The following is a 19168-nucleotide window of genomic DNA, read 5'->3' as shown; positions in this document are numbered from 1 at the left end:
TTGGCCACCTCATGAGAAGTGTTGACTCATTGGAAAAGACTCTGATGCTGGGAGGGATTGGGGGCAGGAGAAGGGGACGACAGAGGATGAGATGGCTGGATGGCATCACCGACTCGATGGACGTGAGTTTGAGTGAACTCTGGGAGTTGGTGATGGACAGGGAGGCCTGGTGTGCTGGGGTCGCAAAGAGTCGGACATGACTGAGCGACTGAACTGAACTGAACTGAACTGAGACTTGAAGTGAATGGATATGAAGTTACATTTCTTTAAGTTGTGCTTGCTGAAAATGACATCCCAATTCTGAGGGTTGCATGAAAAAATGCAAGCCATTGTTTAGTTCTATTGATGACTTTGACAAATTTTACAAAAGGAATGATGAAAATAGAATTGGAGAACCACCAGGTAAGATAAGCGGTATCTCTATGTTGTCAAGTAGTTGGTAATTAGAGGTAGTTTGACAGCCATTGAAGGTTTTGGACCAGTGGAGCAGAAGGACTGAGAAGAATTTTAAGAATGATCTGTTAGGGAAAAATAAGCTGTAGAAGAAAGGAGGTTAATTTAGAGTTTGATGATGGAGCAAATGAGAGACAACAATGGCCTGAGTATGGGGTAGAGGGTGGAGTAACAGTGGAACTACAGAATCCTTCTGTAATGCAGGAAACCTGGGTTAGATCCCTGGGTTGGGAAGATCCCTGGAGGTCATGGGAGTGCACTCCAGCATTTTGTCTGGAGAATCCCCACGGACAGAGGAGCCTGATGGGCTACAGTCCATGGGGTTGCAAAGAGTTGGACATGACTGAGCAACTAAGCACACACAAAGTATTTTACTGCTGTTGTTCTGCTGTTGATACTGCTGCTGTTTTATAAATAAGGAAACTAAGACCCTCATCATTTATGCAACCTGCTCAGTTAGAAGTCACAGCTAGAAGGAATTGGAGTCAAGATTTTAATCCAAACTGTCCACCTCTCTACCACTTTACTCCTGGTGGGAAAGACTGAGGGCAGGAGGAGAAGGGGAGTGACAGAGGATGAAATGGTTGGATGGCATCATTGACTCAAAGAACATGAGTTTGAGCAAACTCTGGGAAATAGTGAAGGGCAGGGACGCCTGGCATGCTGCAGTCCATGGGCTTGCAGAATCAGACATGACTGAACAGCTGAACAACAGCATATATTACGAGAATGCTTGATCTTTAAATAGAAGTGCCTGAGAGAATGAGGCTGCAAGCACATGGACTTCAGAGCCAGAATGACTCCTCAGGTTTTTACTGCGTGGTCTCAGCAAGCACCTAGCCTGTGGGAGCAACACTTCATTTCTTTGTCAAGCGAGGGTTTCTTGTGGGTTCTAATTTCTCACTAGCGAACCAGGAGGATGAAGTGAGAGTTTAGGTTCCTGTTTTTCTCTCCTGCTTGTTCCTTTATAGGACTGAGGGTGCTAAGCTTTGGAGGAAGATGAAGAGTTCCTTTATACTTGGGGTGACGATTGGACATCTAGTTGGCAATGGTCAGTGTGTAGCTATAGGGAAGGGCCTGGGCCTCGCGAGACAAGACTGGACATGGGATCTGAGTTCTTGTTCATGACTAAATAATGGCTAAGGCCTGGATAGGAGATCTCTCCAGGAAAGAGGGCATTGAGAAGACTTCTGAGGACAAGGAGCAGGACCTTGAGATATGCCAGCTGCTCATGTAGATCAAGGGAGAACTAGGGAAGGAATGAGAGAAGGAGCTGTCGGAGAGGTACAAGGAGACCCACATTAAAGCATGGTTTCCTTTAGCACAAGAAGTGAAGTCACTCAGTCATGTGTGACTCTTTGCACCACCCTCCATCCATGGCGTTCTAAAGGCAAGAATATTGGAGTGAGTTGCCATTTCCTTCTCCAGGGGATCTTCCCGATCCAGGGATCGAACCTGGGTCTCACACATTGTAGGCACTTTACCCTCTGAGCCACCAGGGAAGCCCTTTAGCACAGGTGAGGCTTAATTTAAGGAGTGGATGGTAAATTGTATTAAATACTACACAGAAGTCCACCAGAAGTGGCTCCGACTGTAAAGAGTCTGACTACAATGCAGGAAACCTGCGTTCGATCCCTGGCTCAGGAAGATCCCCTAGAGAAGGGAATGGCTACCCACTCCAGTATTCTTGTCAAGAGAATTCCACGGACAGAGAACCCTAGCTGGCTACAATCCATGGGGTCGCAAAGAGTCAGATAGGACTGAGCAACTAACACTTCACACAGAAGTCAAAGAGGATGAAGACTGGTTTAAAAAGAGGGTCAACAATGTAGAGAGTTATGGGGATTGAAGCAATAATATGCTGTGTTTTCAGCCAAAGAGTAAAATCAGTTTTTTTTTTTTTCCTTCAACCCTCTAAAGGCTCAATTTGATTAAAGACAGTTTAGACACTTGCTTTCTGATCAGTCCATAATGTAAAGCAGAGGATAATACCTCTGCCTTGCTTTACTGTGATTTGTTAACTACTGTTCTTGTCAGAGCTTGAGACTGTGCTCGTGAATTGCTTGCAACAACTCAGCAACATACACAGATGATGGAATTAGGCAAAATGAAACCGGTTTCCCTAAGATCAAAACATCCAGGAGGAAGAGTCCACAGCTGGACTTCCTCACCCAGCTTTTTTAATCTATTGCCTTTGGTAAATATATAACTCCATCTTGCTAAATAGCAGACTCTCTTCTCAAATGAAATTGAAATTAATGTGGTCTTAGATTTCTCTTTCAAAAAACATTAGATATCTAAGAATAAAAAGTGCTATATAATTATCAAGTCATTATCTTTGTCATTTAGTTCCAATTAAACTGAACTGTTTAATTATAAATAATATCTTAAGTATATTATAAATGGTATAATTAGTTTAAGTATATGCCTGAGAAGAAAGTGTTAAGAAATATATTTTAAAATGCAATCTTAAAAATTAAGGCAAATCCAGAAATGAAGCTTAGAGTTTCTCTGTAGCTTAATAAAAATAATTAGGTGATTAAAACTCAGTACCTATAGTATTTTCCATTTCAAATGTTACCCCAGTTGCACTATGAACAACTTTGTATTTAGAGATAGAAAGATTCACACTGGGAGAGACGCTTGGGAAAGAATGAAAAAGATGAAAATGAATCTGTGTTAATTATTGATACACCACAGGGAGAATTAGTGTTTAAAACTAAACAAATAACACACTTTTGATTTAGACACCTCGGTTAATTTATTAAAATGGTCTTGATTTATGCTTTTATCTCAGACGTCAATCGTAATAGAAGGATTTAAAGCATTCAGAATCGGAATTAGGACCATGCTTCATTATCAGTAGATGTCTGTCATTCTCAGTTTTCGGGGCTATAAAATTCCTTTCCTCCCTCTATCTATAGACACTGTAATGGGAGACTGGAAGAGACTGCCTGAAGGATTATTAGATTTTAAACTGACAACTGACATTTTGGGCTTCCCAGGTGGCTTAGTGGTAAAAGAATTCACCTGCCAATGCAGGAGACACAGGAGATGCCAATTAAACCCCTGGGTCGGGAAGATTCCCCTGGAGGAGCAAATGGCAACCAGCTCCAATATTCTTGCCTGGAGAATTCCATGGACAGAAGAGCCTGGTGGGCTACAGTCCATAGGGTCGCAAAGAGTCAGAAAGGACTGAGCACACAAACACATGATAGACATTTAAAAAATAATACTTTGTTGTTGTTCAGTAGCAAAGTCATATTCAACTCTTTGTGATCCCATGGACAGCAGCATGCTGTCTTCCCTGTACTTCACTATCTCCTGGGGTGTGCTCAGATTCATGTATATTGAGTCGTGATGCTGTCTTACCATCTAGTGAATGACTGGCTGATAGATACTGCTGGGACTTGTTCATATGTATGCTTTGTTTGGAATTATTTCAGCAGCAAAATAATACAGTGAATAAAATTAAATGCCTTAACAAATATTGACAACTCTGAAATTCTCTGTGACTTCTATGTCCTGGATGACTTTGACAGACCAAAGCCACAGAAAGCTCTGAACTGAACCAAAGTTTCCATTTTTCTGGGAAGGCTCAGTCATTTTGATGTTTTACCCAGGCTACGGAACCCTTCACTCCAGACCACAGGGCTTTGTACTTCTTCGTGCATCAAGAAACAGAAAAACTCCTGAACTTCGTACTTGAGAAAAAGAAGGAAGGAAGGAAAGGCTATTTTATCAATGAAACCAAAAAACCTACCCGGTTATACCCCAAGACAAGACAAAGAACACAGTTTAAATACACAGAGGTAAATAGGATGCTGCTGCTGCTGCTAAGTCGCTTCAGTCATGTCCGACTCTGTGCGACCCCACAGATGGCAGCCCACTAGGCTCCCCCGTCCCTGGGATTCTCGAGGCAAGAACACTGGAGTGGGTTGCCATTTCCTTCTCCAATGCATGGAAGTGAAAGTGAAGTTGCTCAGTGGTATCTGACTCTTCCGACCCCATGGACCGCAGCCTACCAGACTCTTCCTTCCATGGGATTTTCTAGGCAAAAGTACTGGAGTGGGGTGCCATCTGCAAAAAAAAAAAAAAAAAAAAGGGAGGTGAAGACATGTACATTGTTGCCAATTCCAGGAAAAGTCTCAGAATATTTAAAGGAGAAATATTCCCTCCCTTAAACATTCGTTGTCATTTAAGTTTTCTGATTTGCATTGCTTTAATTACTCCAGACCAGAATGACATATTCCTTTAGAAGAATGACTTTGACTAATGTTACCTTCCTTTGTGAGACTTTTTTTCCGACATCTTTAAAAAATGAAAGTGAATGGTTGGAGAAGGGCATGTTGACATTTATTCTTTCTTCTGCTTGTTTGATTTGAAATAGTTATGTTGGACAGTAGGTGGTGAAGGTCTGGTGTTTATGAGGTAGAACAGCACAATTTATTATTTTTCGTTAGTTGCTACCTTGAACTATGTAGGTAGTAAAAACCCAGGGCACATTTATCTCACAGGGTTGTCACAAACAACAAAGAAACACAGAACTTACTCATACCACTAGCTTTGGCTTTTTCCATGTTTATAAGATTAGAGCTAGGAAAACAATTGATTAAATCATCTTCTTGTTGTTGTCTTTTCTGGCATTTTGAAAATTCTGTACGCATTTGAGATAAAGAGTTTAATTAAGAGTGAAAGCCTGAAAGATGTAAAGATAATAAATAAGATTTTTCTCCCAGTCTTTAGCAAGTAATTTCTTGGCTAGTAAAGGAAAAAAAAAAAAAAAAAAACCTTCACTTTCCTCAGTTCAGTTCAGTCGCTCAGTTGTGTCCGACTCTTTGCGACCCCATGAATTGCAGCACGCCAGGCCTTGTCTTTCCTCAGCTGTGCATTAAAAATCTTGGGAACATAATCTGTGGGTATAAAACCACTCCATTAGGGTTATGTGTGTGCTGGAGCTTTTCTACTGACATAATTGTAATTAAATATATTACTTTTATGTTCTTGATCTTACCACCTACACCAGTCATGCTCATAAGTGCCATTAGGTAAGAACTCAGCTTTAAGATGGTTGTTAATTCATAGCTCAGGAAAGACTAAGAAATATTTGTTTACCTTCTTGGTAGAAGAAGTATGTTATAATGCCTGCTGTGCGGTTGGAGATAGATAACTAAAAGTAGATTAAAGTAGCTTTGTGGGCTTCCCAGGTGGTTTAGTACAAAGAATCCACCTGCCAATGTGAGAGTCTCAGATTCAGTCCCTGGGTTGGGAAGATCCCCTGGAGAAGAAAATGACAAAGCACTCCAATATTCTTGCCTGGGAAATCCCATGGACAAAGGCCTGGTGCAGTGCATTCCATGGCATTGTAAAAGAGCGGGATACCACCCAGCGACTGAACAACAAAGTAGAAGATGCTGAAGCTGAAGTTCCAATACTTTGGCCACTTGATGCAAAGAGCCGACTCATTAGAAAAGACCCTGATGCTGGAAAGATTGAAGGCAGGAGGAGAAGAAGGGGATGACGGAGGATGAGATGGTTGGGTGGCATCACCAACTCAATGAACATGAGTTTGAGCAAACTCCGGGAGATGGTGATGGAAGGGAAGCCCGGCATGCTGTAGTCCATGGGCTTGCAAAGAGTTGGACACGACTGAGCAGCTGAACAACAACAAAAAGCATCTTGTGAGTTTTGACCTCTGATCATTATTCACTGTTTTCCATACCTTCTGAAAGTAGAAAGAATCATGTGCTACATTACACTCCTACTAGACACTACTTTAGTGTCTAAGATGGAGAAATGGACATTCCATTGAACTTGACTCCAGAGCTAGAGGGTGTGTGTCCCAGTTCTGCCTCTGCCTTGTGCTTGAAGTGTGTGCCTACACCATTCACCTTTCTTCAGCACATTTCTTGTTGTATCTAGTTGACATCTTAGTGTGTTTTTCTGTGTATGTTGTTTTGTAATTCTTGTCCTTATAAATTTGCTCTTCCCAATTGGATAGTTCTTGTATGTATAGAGGCAATTGACTTTACATATAAATATAAATGCTTTCATGAGTTTTTAAAAATTTTAATTTGCAATAAATTTTTGGTTGATTCCCATTTGTTCTAAGTGAGCAGTTATAACATCTGCAATCAGACATATGTAGTTTTATCTATTCCTTCCTAATTTGATATCATTTAGTTCTTTCTGTTTTCTAGTTTTTAGAACCTTCTGGAAAATGTTAAATATTTTTATGAATTTGAAAGTTTTTTTTATGAATTTGAAAATATTTTTGTTTCATCTCCAATTTATTTAGTTAAATAAATTGCTTCTACTACTTTCCATTGAGCCTGATGTGGCTTTTGGATTAAAATATTTATAAATAAATATTTCGAGTTGTATCCGACTCTTCAGGACCCCATGGACTGCAGCCTACCAGGCTCCTCCGTCCAGGGGATTTTCCAGGCAAGAGTACTGGAGTGGTTTGCCATTGCCTTCTCTGATATACACCCATAAGCAATGTCAAAACAGTCCAACAAAAATAAAGTACAGTAGAGTGACCCAGCAAACAAAGGAAATCAAAAATTATATTTACCAGTTAAGAATAAAACTAACAAAAGCACAAATTGTAAAACAGAACTAAAGCAGGGTTGCAAAAAAAAAAAAAAATATTGCATTCACACAGATATACACATGTAAGCACACAATTTGCCACTGGTAACTTCTTACCTCTTAGTTTCACTGAACATTTTCAGTCTTGAGCTTATTTACCCTTTTTATAAAATTCCCTAGTATCCTTCCTTGTAAACTACGGCAATAAAATCCTTCCTAGGTCTGATCAGATCTCTCTGACCATTCTTTATCATGTCATTTGTGGACTTTTTTTTCTGTGATATATTGAGGGTTTCCCAGTCTGTCTGGGATTCACTGATCTTCTCATTCTGTTCCATCGCCTTGGGATAGGACATCCATTCTCATGGCTGCCACTCCAGCCTTTATTCTAAGGCTACTCCACTTTATAGCTGGCCCATTTTCATATATCAGTACTTATAATCAACTTTCCACCAGACTTTTCTACTTAAATAAATCATAGACACTCTAGACCTGCTCTTCTTTATCTGTTACCTGTTACAGTTGTTCAAAATCAGCAAATGTTTTCTTAAAGAGTCAACAGGAAATATCCCAAACTTTGCAACCCATACAGTTTCTGTCCTAACTTTTAAACTGTTCCACTGCAGTGTGAAAATAGCCATAGACAGTATGTAAATGAATGGGCCTGACTGTTCTAATAAAACTTTACTTACAAAACAGGATGCTGACACCCAGGATAGAACTGGTTGATATGTGCATTTTGATGTTACTCATGCCAGAAATTTAGGTTTTATCCTTGACTCCTTCTACATTCTTATAGCCAATATATCTCCAAATTTTGCAGATTCACATTCTCAATGTGTCCCAATACAATGTCCTTAATCTTTTTTATACAAACACAATCTTGTACTCAGCCCATCTTTCTTCTGGGTTCTGAAGGCTTGATAATTGCTCCCTGCCTTCTCCTTCTGCCAAAGCTGCCTTCCCTGACTGCTGGGGAAAACTTTCTAAAGCCAAACAGGATTATGTCACTCTTATGTTTCAAACTCTTGATGACTCTCCAGTGTCTGAAGGGGCATTTACAGAGTGAAAGCATCCTAATAGAGCAGAGAAGGCTCCTCAGATCTGGCTGTTGCTCACTTCACCAACTTTGTCTCCTTTTTTGTCCTTTCGGGTCCTTGGAGACAGACAAATCCCAAAACAGATGGGATTAGATGTGTAATAAAGGAATTGTCTGTGGAGGATTAGGTGGGAGAGAACCAGCAGAAATAGGCCAAGAGAGCTTTTTAACTGCTATGCAGGTCAACTGCCTGTGAAATTAGCAGGAAAGAGAGGACAGTGTAGGAAGAGCCTTGGCACAGTTTTGAGCGGGTCTCACCCGGGCCAGTAAGGAGGCTAGAGCGAGAGCAGAGGTTGCCTGCCCAAGAAGTCCCCACTGGACAGGAAATGGCTCTGTGATTGACGGGGGCTGCTGGGGTCAAATGTGACTCCTTGTGAAACTGGTGGATCTATAGTTGCAGCAGGTGGATATGGTCAGTTAACTATGTTTACGCAAAAGTTTCTCTTAAATGAGAGTTGCTTAGGGCCCCTTCATGGCACACCACACCTGTGATTTCAGACTTAACACTTCAGCTTCAGTAAATTGCTTCTGATACACTTGGTATACTGTGATACACTTTGTATATTGTGCATTTGTTCCCACTTCCTATTCTGTCTCCATTGCCTCTAATTTTGCTTGGTCAACTGCTTGTCACTCTTTATGTCTCCATTAAGGAATAATCTCCAGGAAGATCTCTGTGTCTACCTTCAACCTCTGAACTGTGCAGATTCCCATCACTCAGTCATTCCTTAACATGGGTATATTTTTCAAATTACAGTTGGTTCAACATGTTTTTGTTTTTTAATATTTGACTAGACAGTGAACCTCTTGAAATAAAGGATTCTTTGATCTGGGCCGAAGTAACTGGCACCTGTTTCTTGAATTAATAGCTATACTTTCAACTACCCATGGGAAGGGCAAGTTAACCCAAATTCCATAAAAGAAGATAGTATGATGGATGATACTTATGCCATTATATTTGGTTTCAGAGAACTTATTTATTTTTAAATAAGAAATATACTTTTATAATTATGATTTGTTAGACTCAATTTAACTTAATATGGGCAGTCTGAAACAGTGGAAGGAACACTAAACTTAAAGTCTAAAGCCCTGTGCTCAAAGCCAGGTGTCTTTGTCTCCTAGCTGGATGTCCAGGGAGAAACATATCTGTCACCATCTTCCTCTTTAATAAGATGGAGGTGGTAATATCAGGGGCACAGAATTGTGGACCTATCAAACCATTTGAAATGCATTCAGCTTCTTGCTTTGGTCTCTCTGCTGCACCCTGTGGTGTCAGAGCTTGCAGCAAGTATAACTCAGCATCTGGGTATATTCCTGAAATTTTAGATCATGTGAGTCCTTGTAAAGAGAATGGATGATAGGGGTGATTTAAAAACAGTGCTCTTGTAACAGTTGTATGTGGGTTGAGTACAGGTGAATGTATTATTCTGGGAAGTAGTTTCAAAATATATGGTTCCCTGAATTATTTCAAGTTAAAACTTTTATACAGTTCAACACTGGGAAAAAAATGGGAAATCAGTTATGTAGGATGAGAGAGACTATTACAGCACCAACTTGATGGTAGAAGAGGATTCTAGCCCCCTTTTCTTGGGAGTGAATTATTGTGGCTTCTGTCTTTATGGTCATGTTTTCCAGTTACCACTCTATAAACTGTCAGAATGAAAACAGTGATTTTTAAAGTAAAGATGTTAATAAAAATAAGTAAAAATCACAACGCACAAAATATTATGCAAGATATGCAGTTCAGTTATTATAAAGGGTCTGAAAATAGACAAGATAAAAAGAAATTAAGCCTTATTTTAAAAAAAGAAGAAAAAGATAAAAAACATGCAGTCCCACAATTTTAAAATGAACTAAAATGACAATATAAGATGAGCTAAAATATCAAAAGGATAAAAAGATTAAATGAGCTTTAAGAATGCAAACAAGGGACTTAGATATTTAAAATGTAAAATCTCAGTGGACTAAAAGAAATAAGCCTGTACACTTGGAAACAGCATAAAATCCTCTTGTGGAAGCACATGTTTGTCATAAAGGGAGAGCCAGGAATCCTTGGCCTTCCTTTTTCTCTGTTTGATGCTTGCATGTTACCCGTGAAATGTTCCCTCAGTGACCAGGGAGCTGGGTTTGATCCTGGGTGCTGCTGCTGCTGAGCGCCATCTGGCCAGTAGAGGGCAGCCGCATAGAGAGCCGAAGACCTGCTGAGCTGATGCTAGAAAATAAGATGTATATACTGATGTGAAATGACCCCCAAGTGTGCTAGCAAAGAGAACTTGCCTAAGTGTTTCTTTTTAAAGTCATTCCCAAATAATTCAGAAGCAGCACTCCTACATTCATCTTAGACTTTCATTCTCTGAATTTCTTGCTCAGGATCCAGCTCTAGGAGTTTGTTTTTTCCTATCACTTTAGCAACAGTAGATGGTCTTATCCTTTAGTCCTTAAGCCACTGACTTCATCTGGTTCTTCTTTTTTTCATATTCTTTTCTGATTTCCTAAAGCCTGTTTGAGAGCTCTCCAGTTTTCTGAAAATAAACACATGCGCACACACACACACCCCAACAACCCATACCTTCTGCCCCCAGTTTATCCCCATACCCATTACCCACAACCCGAACCCACCCCTCATACATAAGACACACACAGCCAACCCCTCCCTCCAACACGCATGCACACAGGGGCACACGCACATGTGTACTGCCCTTTAGGCCTTTTCTTTCCCCTCAGAGGCTTCTCCCCTCTAGCTTTTCATATCCATCATGGTGCTCCCCATCTCCACCATGGATATAGACAGAAATACTGTAAATTTATTGTTTCTTCTCCAGGGAGATTTTTTTTAAAGCCTTTCCCCTGTGATCTATAAGTAATGAATAATTCCATTAGAAATATGATGAATAGTGTAACTTTTATGCAGAGTTTTTCAAGCTCAATGTTTCAGTGCATTTACTTTCATGACAGCCCTGGGCCATGGAGGTTTGGAGCTCATTCCGCTGCCGCTGTAAATTTTCTCTTGCTACGATCCCCAAAGTGTGTTCCTTAGGTTCTCATAGATAATACATGTATTTTAAAAGGGCACCCCTTCTAGGCTCAAATAGGTTTGAGGAATGCTGCCGTAAACTGACTTCTTTAATGCAGAATTCCCCAAAGCATTTCATGTGTTAATGTATCCTGGGCCATGCAGTATTTCCAAAAAATATCTGGCCAGGAAAACTTAATTTTTTATCAAAACATTACATCTCTAGGCTCAGATTCCATGGAAAATACTTTAAAAAGTAATAGTATAATGGTAATAGAACATTTTCCTTGTTCTGCAGAGAAACTTTTACAGTTGCCTTTATTGAGTTCAAATTTACCTCAGTATATTTCTATCAAGTTGGCATTTCTTTATATTTTTTAGTCCAAAAATTTAGTAAAAATCTATCCTCAAGCCAATATATAACTCTGAAGAGTCTCCTGAAACCTCAAAGCAGAACAAATACTTTTCACTGTATTATATTAACAGGAATTTCTATAAAAGAGTACTTCAAAAATCAGTAATCCTTATAAAGGATAATAGCCTAATTATATTTTGATTAGTTATTTCTTTAATTAGAGTATCAGTACTTAATGCATGTTACATGGTAAAAATATATATATAAATGCATCATCTGAAAAGCAGTAGAAAGGGAGAGAGAACACATATGGATCCCATTGGGAAGAGTCCTTGCAGACACAGCTCTAGAACAGATGGCAAATGGGGCAGGACACCTCTAGCTGCAAAGCCATCCACTGTACTGAGGCTTCCATGTGATTTTTTGACACTGTTTGAGAGGCTGCTTGGGCACAAGGGACAGGATTTGAGTAACACTATTCTGAGTTAAGTAAAGATTGTCCTTTTTCTAAGACCTAAGAAAATGCAAATGTGAAGGTAGTCTTTATGCCAAAACCTATCACAGAATAGCATATCTCCTGTTCATCCTCTAAACTGAAGAGAGAACTTTGACCAATGAGTAAATTTCTAGGAAATCCACGATTCCAGTGGACCTCAGACCTGGTCTGTGTTTAGTGAGTGCTTCCTTGTAAGTCATCACTTGCTTCATTCATTCCTCAGGATGTCATACTTTTGTGCTCAAAGGATCTCCCTGTCATGGAGTTCTGCATTTTAACAGGAATCAGAGAATCAGAGCCATGGATCATTTGAGCATGTGCATGCATACGTGCTTAGTTGCTCAGTCATATCCAACTCTTTGGGACCCCATGGACTGTAGCCTGCCAGACTTCTCTATCCATGGAATTTTCCAGGCAAGAATACTGGCGTGGGTTCCCATTCCCTACTCCAGGGGATCTTCCCGATCCAGGAATTGAAGCCAGGTGTCCTGCATCGCAGGCAGATTCTTTACTGGCTGAGCCACCAGGGAAGTGCCCCCCTCCTCAAATACCTTAGGATGCTTTGGAGAGTTAGGACAGGCTTTCCCAGAGTGCATACCTGAATCTATTTTGTAATAACTAAGTAGCTATTTTATATCCCTATTAGGAAAAAATTCTACCCAAGGTTTTTTATTTTTATTTTTTTATGATCTTCACCCTCTTTTTAGCACTAAGCAGTCTAGTAGGCACATACTGTGTATCAGCAGGTGGCAGGTGGGCAATGCTATAACTACCTACTCTCATTTGCTTTCTTTATTATATTTGTTGCTGCTGCTACTGCTAAGTCACCTCAGTCGTGTCCGACTCTGTGTGACCCCATAGACGGCAGCCACCAGGCTCCCCCATCCCTGGGATTTTCCAGGCAAGAACACTGGAGTGGGTTGCCATTTCCTTCTCAATGCAGGAAAGTGAAAAGTGAAAGTGAAGTCGCTCAGTAATGTCCGACTCTTCGCAACCCCATGGACTGCAGCCCACCAGGCTCCTCCATCCATGGGATTTTCCAGGCAAGAGTACTGGAGTGGGGTGCCATTGCCTTCTCCGATTAGATTTGTAGATATGATAAATTGTGTTTTCTTAGATATATGTATATATGACATCAAAGGATGGCAAGGCAGTCCTGCCAAAGGATCCTAGAGTTGGAAGATCATTTACTCCATCACCACCATGGTGGTCCTTGGATGTCTGAGTGTGTACCACCAGTGAAGATGAGGAAACCATTTCCTGCAGCTGCTCATTTCACTTGGATTAATGTTGCTGGAATGTCTTCCTTGTTCGGAGCAGAAAAGGGGTTCCCAGTAGAAACCAACCATTGGACAAAGTCAGTATTGTCTCTTTTGTTTCCTGCAGTTGGTCACCACACACCTCATCAGTGTTTCTGCTCCCTTGACTTGCTAGAATTATTGTTCTTCAGATTCTGCTCTTTCTATCTGACTGTAGTTTCAGTCTTCTTTTTAATTCTTGTCTTTCTGTAAACCTTTGTAAGTTGAGATTAATTGGGCCTTCTTAGGTCTGCTCTTATTCTGTTCACTTTGCTAGTATACCATTCACTACCTTGCATTCACATAGACCTGATGATTCTCAGATCTTCACACAGGCTGATATATCTGTTGAATTCTGGATGCATATTTCTGTGCATCTCAATCACACACAGATACATGCACACACATTATGAATCCTTTTCTAGAAATCTAGTTTTTATACAACACATTGGTTCCTCAATTCAGTTCAGTTGTTCAGTCATGTCCAACTCTTTGTGACCCCGTGGACTGTAGCACTCCAGGCTTCCCTGTCCATCACTGACTCCGGAAGCTTGCTCAAACTCATGTCCATTGAGTCAGTGATGCCATCCAACCATCTCATCCTCTGAGGCCCCCTTCTCCTCCTGCCTTCAATCTTTCCCAACATCAGGGTCTTTTCCAATGAGTCAGTCCTTCGCATTAGGTAGCTAAGCATTAGTTCCTAGTGGGAGGTATTGTAACTTGTAATGTATGTGCCTGTTGGATGCTATTTACTCAGGTTTCAAGCAGCATCCTGCCATGAGACCCTTTGCTTCTAATGAGGGGACACAGTTGGTACACAAGTCACCACTAATGCATCCTTAAGTTGTCTACTACATAGTGTGTTCTAGTCTAGGGCTTTAAAATCTTCTCATAGTCTCCCAAAGTGCTACACTGAAATGTGTTTTCCTAGATGCCTACAAATTTAAAAAAAAAAAAAAAAAAAAAAGTCAAGTGTCACAGTCTCTTTGGAAAACCCTTCCATTGATACAGCCTTTCCCAAGAACACATTCTAAAACAAAACGTGACATTTTCTCCCTGAAGATTAGATTCAGGACAAAGTATCTTACAGAAAGTTGAGACTGTGTCAAGGCCACTTTAGCCTTTATTTAAGTAGTTGGTTTATTCTCCAGGGAGAGTCTAGTCCTTGTCTCAGAAATTTCTGTTTTTGAGATCAGGGTACAAAGGTAGCCGCCTCTTCTCTGCTGATTTCTTTCACACTGTGCTCCTTTCAGAACAAGATCATCCTGGACCCCATGACATTCAGCGAGGCCCGGTTCCGCCCGTCCCTGGAGGAGCGCCTGGAGAGCATCATTAGCGGCGCAGCGCTCATGGCTGACTCTTCGTGCACCCGCGATGACCGGCGCGAGCGGATCGTGGCCGAGTGCAACGCGGTGCGCCAAGCGCTCCAGGACCTGCTTAGCGAGTACATGAACAACGTAAGTCCCAGGCTCTCGGGCCCGTGCCGACCGCTGTGGAAGATTCTGGTGCGCGATCAGGTGGCTCCAGGACAGGAGATGCCCTGAGAGAGTCGGTCAGGTGAAATCCAAGAGCCGCTTTGGGAGAGCTCTGTCTTGATTTCTCAGAATGCGTTGGAAGAAGGAACGAGATTGGTGGAACAGGTTTCAGAGGAATACTTTGGCTATTTACTTGAGTGATTTCTGGGTCGTTTTAGTGGTTTGCCTTTGATTGAGGAAAGTTTTCTGTTGGTAAAAGTAGATGGTGGTTGGAAATAACAGGATATTCTGAAGTCCTTTGCTCAGAGTAATGTCAAAATCACGGGCAGCAGTGGATGGCTAATCTTCACCCCTAAGAGGCATTAGAAAATACAGATTCTCAATGTTTGGACTGAGTTGGTTAAGGTGGAAACTTCTAACTGTAATAGAATCTGGGGGAACTTTATTGATTCACTGTGCATTTAGAAATTGTTAGGAGAATGAGTCTTCAAGTTTTCAAGTGGATATTAGTAAAACCTATTCATATGGCAGCAGCGACAGCAGCTGTTCTCTCCTACAGGTGTAAAATGAGGTAGTTCCTGTAGACTGGTAAATAGATGAAGGAGATGAAATCATATTCTTTGTTTTGAAAAGCACTGAATTATGTATTCAGCAGAGGTGATGTTGTTGATGCCCAGGTCTTGTAACTGTGAATGATCTGCATTCCTCATGTTCTGGACTCCTGAGTTGGGAAGAATTCAGCATAAAGTGGGAAAATGTAGCGAGGCCTTGCCATTACATATTGAAGGAATGGCCTGTGTAGTTGTCAGGTAGAGAATGGGGAGTCTGAAAATCTGCTCCCATCTTTTGAAACTCACTCTGGGCCCTGTTGAAACAACCCCAGGCAAGACTGAGACAGAGCAGCCAACCCGTGTCCTTCCCTCCTTACCACTCCCATCCCTAACCAACGTGTAGGCCCCTGGGTCAAGCCAGGAGTCAGTGATGACAGGCACAGAGCTACTGCTGCCAGACCCTCTGGAGAACTTTGATCTGAAAAACAAAAAGTGCCAAATGCCCTATGAAAACCCAAATCTGTTTCCTTTCCATACACCTTCAGATTCTTTGATATTGAAGACTTGCCCATTTTCAGCACACAAAGAATAAGATGTGGATGACTCACGTGGTACCCAGCTGCTTATGAGGACTCCTCTCTTGGATCAGGATGGCCAACACTTTTGGGATTTGGGGCTACAGGTGCTATGCAGAGTACAGCTAGAAATGCTGATCAGTGGCTCCCATCCTGTGAGAATCTTGAATAACAAAAAAAAGAGGGCTTATAAAATCTGGGATTCTGTTTGTTTGTTTTTAACAGAAAGGCAACAGGCTAATGATTTATATGTGGAATTTGATTTTATATGAAGGCATGCTGGTATTTCTAGCAATGGAGAATTACTGCCAGAGACAGAATTAGAAACTGCAGAGATCAGGAGTGATGGTTAAGATCTCAATATAAATATATCAGAACAAGAAGTATGTTTCTGTGCTCTTTTAATCACAGAATGTGATTGAAGAAGAATTGATCGAGATGTGACATGTAATTTTCAGTTTGTTGTCTAGAATCCTGTCAAGTACAAGTTTTTTTTTTTTTTTAGTATAAACTCACGTAGTTCAGCAGAGTTGATGGATTTTTTTTGTGTTTTATTGACTCCAGGTGCTTGTTTTTCTGTTCACAACCTTGTGATGAAGGAATGTTTTGTATTTTTATTGAAAATTTGATTTCTACTTTGATACAGTTATAGATAATACATAGGTGGGTATAGTGCTTAAATTTTAAAGTGTGCAAATTCTATTCACTTTGAATCACCAGGATCAAAGCCTGAAATAAAACACCTACTATTGACTTTTATATAAAGTGCATAAAATTTACTTTGCCTTCACACTTCTTTGGTGATTTCAAGGTAAAATTGAATGCATCTAAACCAGCTTCATAATCCATGTCTAGTGCACTCATTTCTACTGCCACAGTTTCAATTTATATTTCTTTTTATATAGCATATATTAATATAAAACCACTATATATCTATATGCCTTGGCTAAAAAGTCTACTGTAGTTAATGGCAACCAAAAAATTAGTCAGTTGTGACTATGCTGTTATATTTCTTTTGCAATTTTGTTAGCTCTGGAAATGAAGGTATGATCATATTATGACTGCAGATTTTCATCTTAACATGCTAGGCAATATCATTAGGATGAAGAAATAATTATGTTGAGAAGAAGAGATTTTAAAACTGGCATAACTGATACTTCTGATGAAATTCAACATATTCAGGGTGGTATGGCTATAGACAGAACTGACACTTCTGGGTTTTAAAAATCTCCTGATCAGTTCTTGATGAAAATTTAACTCATCAAGGTGAAGGTGTTCTAAAATCGTACACATACATACCAAGTGGTATGAAATGGAGGGAGATGAACACTGAAGATGTACACTAAATGATTAGGAGAAAGTCATCTGCATGGGGCATGAGCCATGCTTAGCTATGTGGATATACTGAGTGCAAAAGGGTATCGGTTGTTTGTTAAATGTTTCCTAAAGGTATATTCAAGGTAATGAATGTGTGTGATTTGAAGATATAACAAAATCATGCATGTAAAAGAAACAGTGTTTTGAAAAAGAAAAAAAAGGACTGAAAGTACAGATGCATGTGGTAAAGTTTATGATTACAGAGTGTGACAATGTTAGAAAAGTCTGCTGCTGCTAAGTCGCTTCAGTTGTGTCCGACTGTGTGACCCCATAGACGGAAGCCCACCAGGCTCCCTCGTCCCTGGGATTCTCCAGGCAAGAACACTGGAGTCTATTGGAATGGTTTTAAGAAAGCCCTTGGTGGCCTTAATTATTTTTTAATTAAGTTTATGATGTAATCCCAAAAAGAGTCTTAAAAATAGTGTCCCTTTAAATAGAACAACATTATTGTACATATGTGGAGACTAATGGGTAGAGAGAGACTCTTGTTCAAAAGGATGTGTGACCTTTGGATTATTGCCATCAGGGTGGTTGTTGCAGTGTTATGCTAAGTACTATAAATAGATTCAAATTATAATGAATATATAATTTTGCATCTGAAACTTATAATTTTATGCAGCTTTTTTTGGTGGCAGTAAAACTCCCTTTCATAAAAAAATCTTAAGAAGTGGCCCCATGATAGGAAACAATTAAAGAGGGTATTTTATTGATAAGAATTTGGTGATGGATTTGAATTTAGAGTACTCTATTTATTTAATGAATATGTGCTGTGTGCCTGGTACTTTGTACCAGACACTGTTCTAGGATTCTGGGGTTATAGAAGGGAAAAACATAGACACAATTCTCAGCTTTTATTGAGTTTACACTCAAGGTGGGGGAGACAGACCATCAACCAGTCAGTCATTTGAGCAAGAGTTATCTCAGATGGTGATTAGTGAAACATGGAAATAAAACCTAGGAAACAGCAGCATGGAGTGTAGTTGTAAGGATGACCTGGAAAAAGTTCACTAAGATGACACATGGTTAAAGATATTCTAGAGATGAGGGAGCAGATTGCACTTGAGTTGGTAGGAGCAGCAAGGTCTAATCCTCTTTGAACTTATGTGGAAAGGTGCCAAACTCTTTTTTTTGGCTCTTGTTTTTTTAAATTTTTGAATTGCCAAAATTTTAATTGTGGGAGATTCCATTAAAAGTCAGAACTTTCTGTTTCCCTTATACAATGAAACGGTCCAAAAATTTAGGACCCACGTTCTCACTTGGAACCAATGGGGTGGAGATGAAGAGAGCTTGTGCCTTTGATGGACAGGCGTGATCTGGTCACTTTCACTGGACTGGGCCCCAGGGGCACTTGAATCTATCTTCAGTTATAGATTTGCCTGGGTGGAAAGCATGACAGTGTCCAGCTACACCCACAAAAAGTTGCTTCTGGTCCTGTTAGTGTTGGAGGGTCTCCCGTAGAGGCATGGGTCACCAGTGGTTCAATGTGGGAATGGGGACACTGGTAGCAGTGGTCCTGGTGGATGCCCCTTCATGCCAGGCTCTTGAGGAACCTTCCTGGGGAGGCTCATGTGGCTGTTCTAAGTCAGTGAGGGGTAGCAGGAGATGGAGTCTTCCAGGGGACAAGGTGTCAGACTCTGAAGCACCTTGCAAACCATTATTCAGAATTTGGCTTTTATTTGAATGAAATGGGAGGCCTTTGGAGCGTATTGGGCAGAAAATGCCTTGAATTAGATGTTGAGGACAGGCCATAGGAGTTCAAAGGGTAACAAAGCAGGAGGACAGATGAGGAGCACTTGAGTCATTCAGGATGGTGGCTTGTGCCAAGAGGTATCGAAGTGCTCAGATTGTTACTATTTATGGCCTTAGAATGGACCTCAGGCAG

At 40.5% G+C, this 19168-nt stretch overlaps 1 protein-coding gene across 4 annotated transcripts in view; it reads left to right on the top strand.

The window, feature by feature from the left end:
- The window catches only part of CTNNA2 (catenin alpha 2), a 1361081-nt gene that overhangs the window by 495409 nt on the left and 846504 nt on the right, over positions 1 to 19168 (top strand). For all 4 annotated transcript variants that reach the window (NM_001372104.1, XM_010810060.3, XM_010810059.3 and 1 more), the window contains exon 7: positions 14562 to 14765. In NM_001372104.1, the coding sequence (NP_001359033.1) occupies positions 14562 to 14765 (204 nt within the window). The remainder of the gene's footprint in view (positions 1 to 14561; positions 14766 to 19168) is intronic.

The sequence above is a fragment of the Bos taurus genome, chromosome 11 (assembly GCF_002263795.3).
Source record: "Bos taurus isolate L1 Dominette 01449 registration number 42190680 breed Hereford chromosome 11, ARS-UCD2.0, whole genome shotgun sequence".
Lineage (NCBI taxonomy): Eukaryota > Metazoa > Chordata > Mammalia > Artiodactyla > Bovidae > Bos > Bos taurus.
The sequence above is the reverse complement of the archived record's forward strand: the minus strand, read 5'-3'. Positions and strand labels throughout refer to the sequence as shown.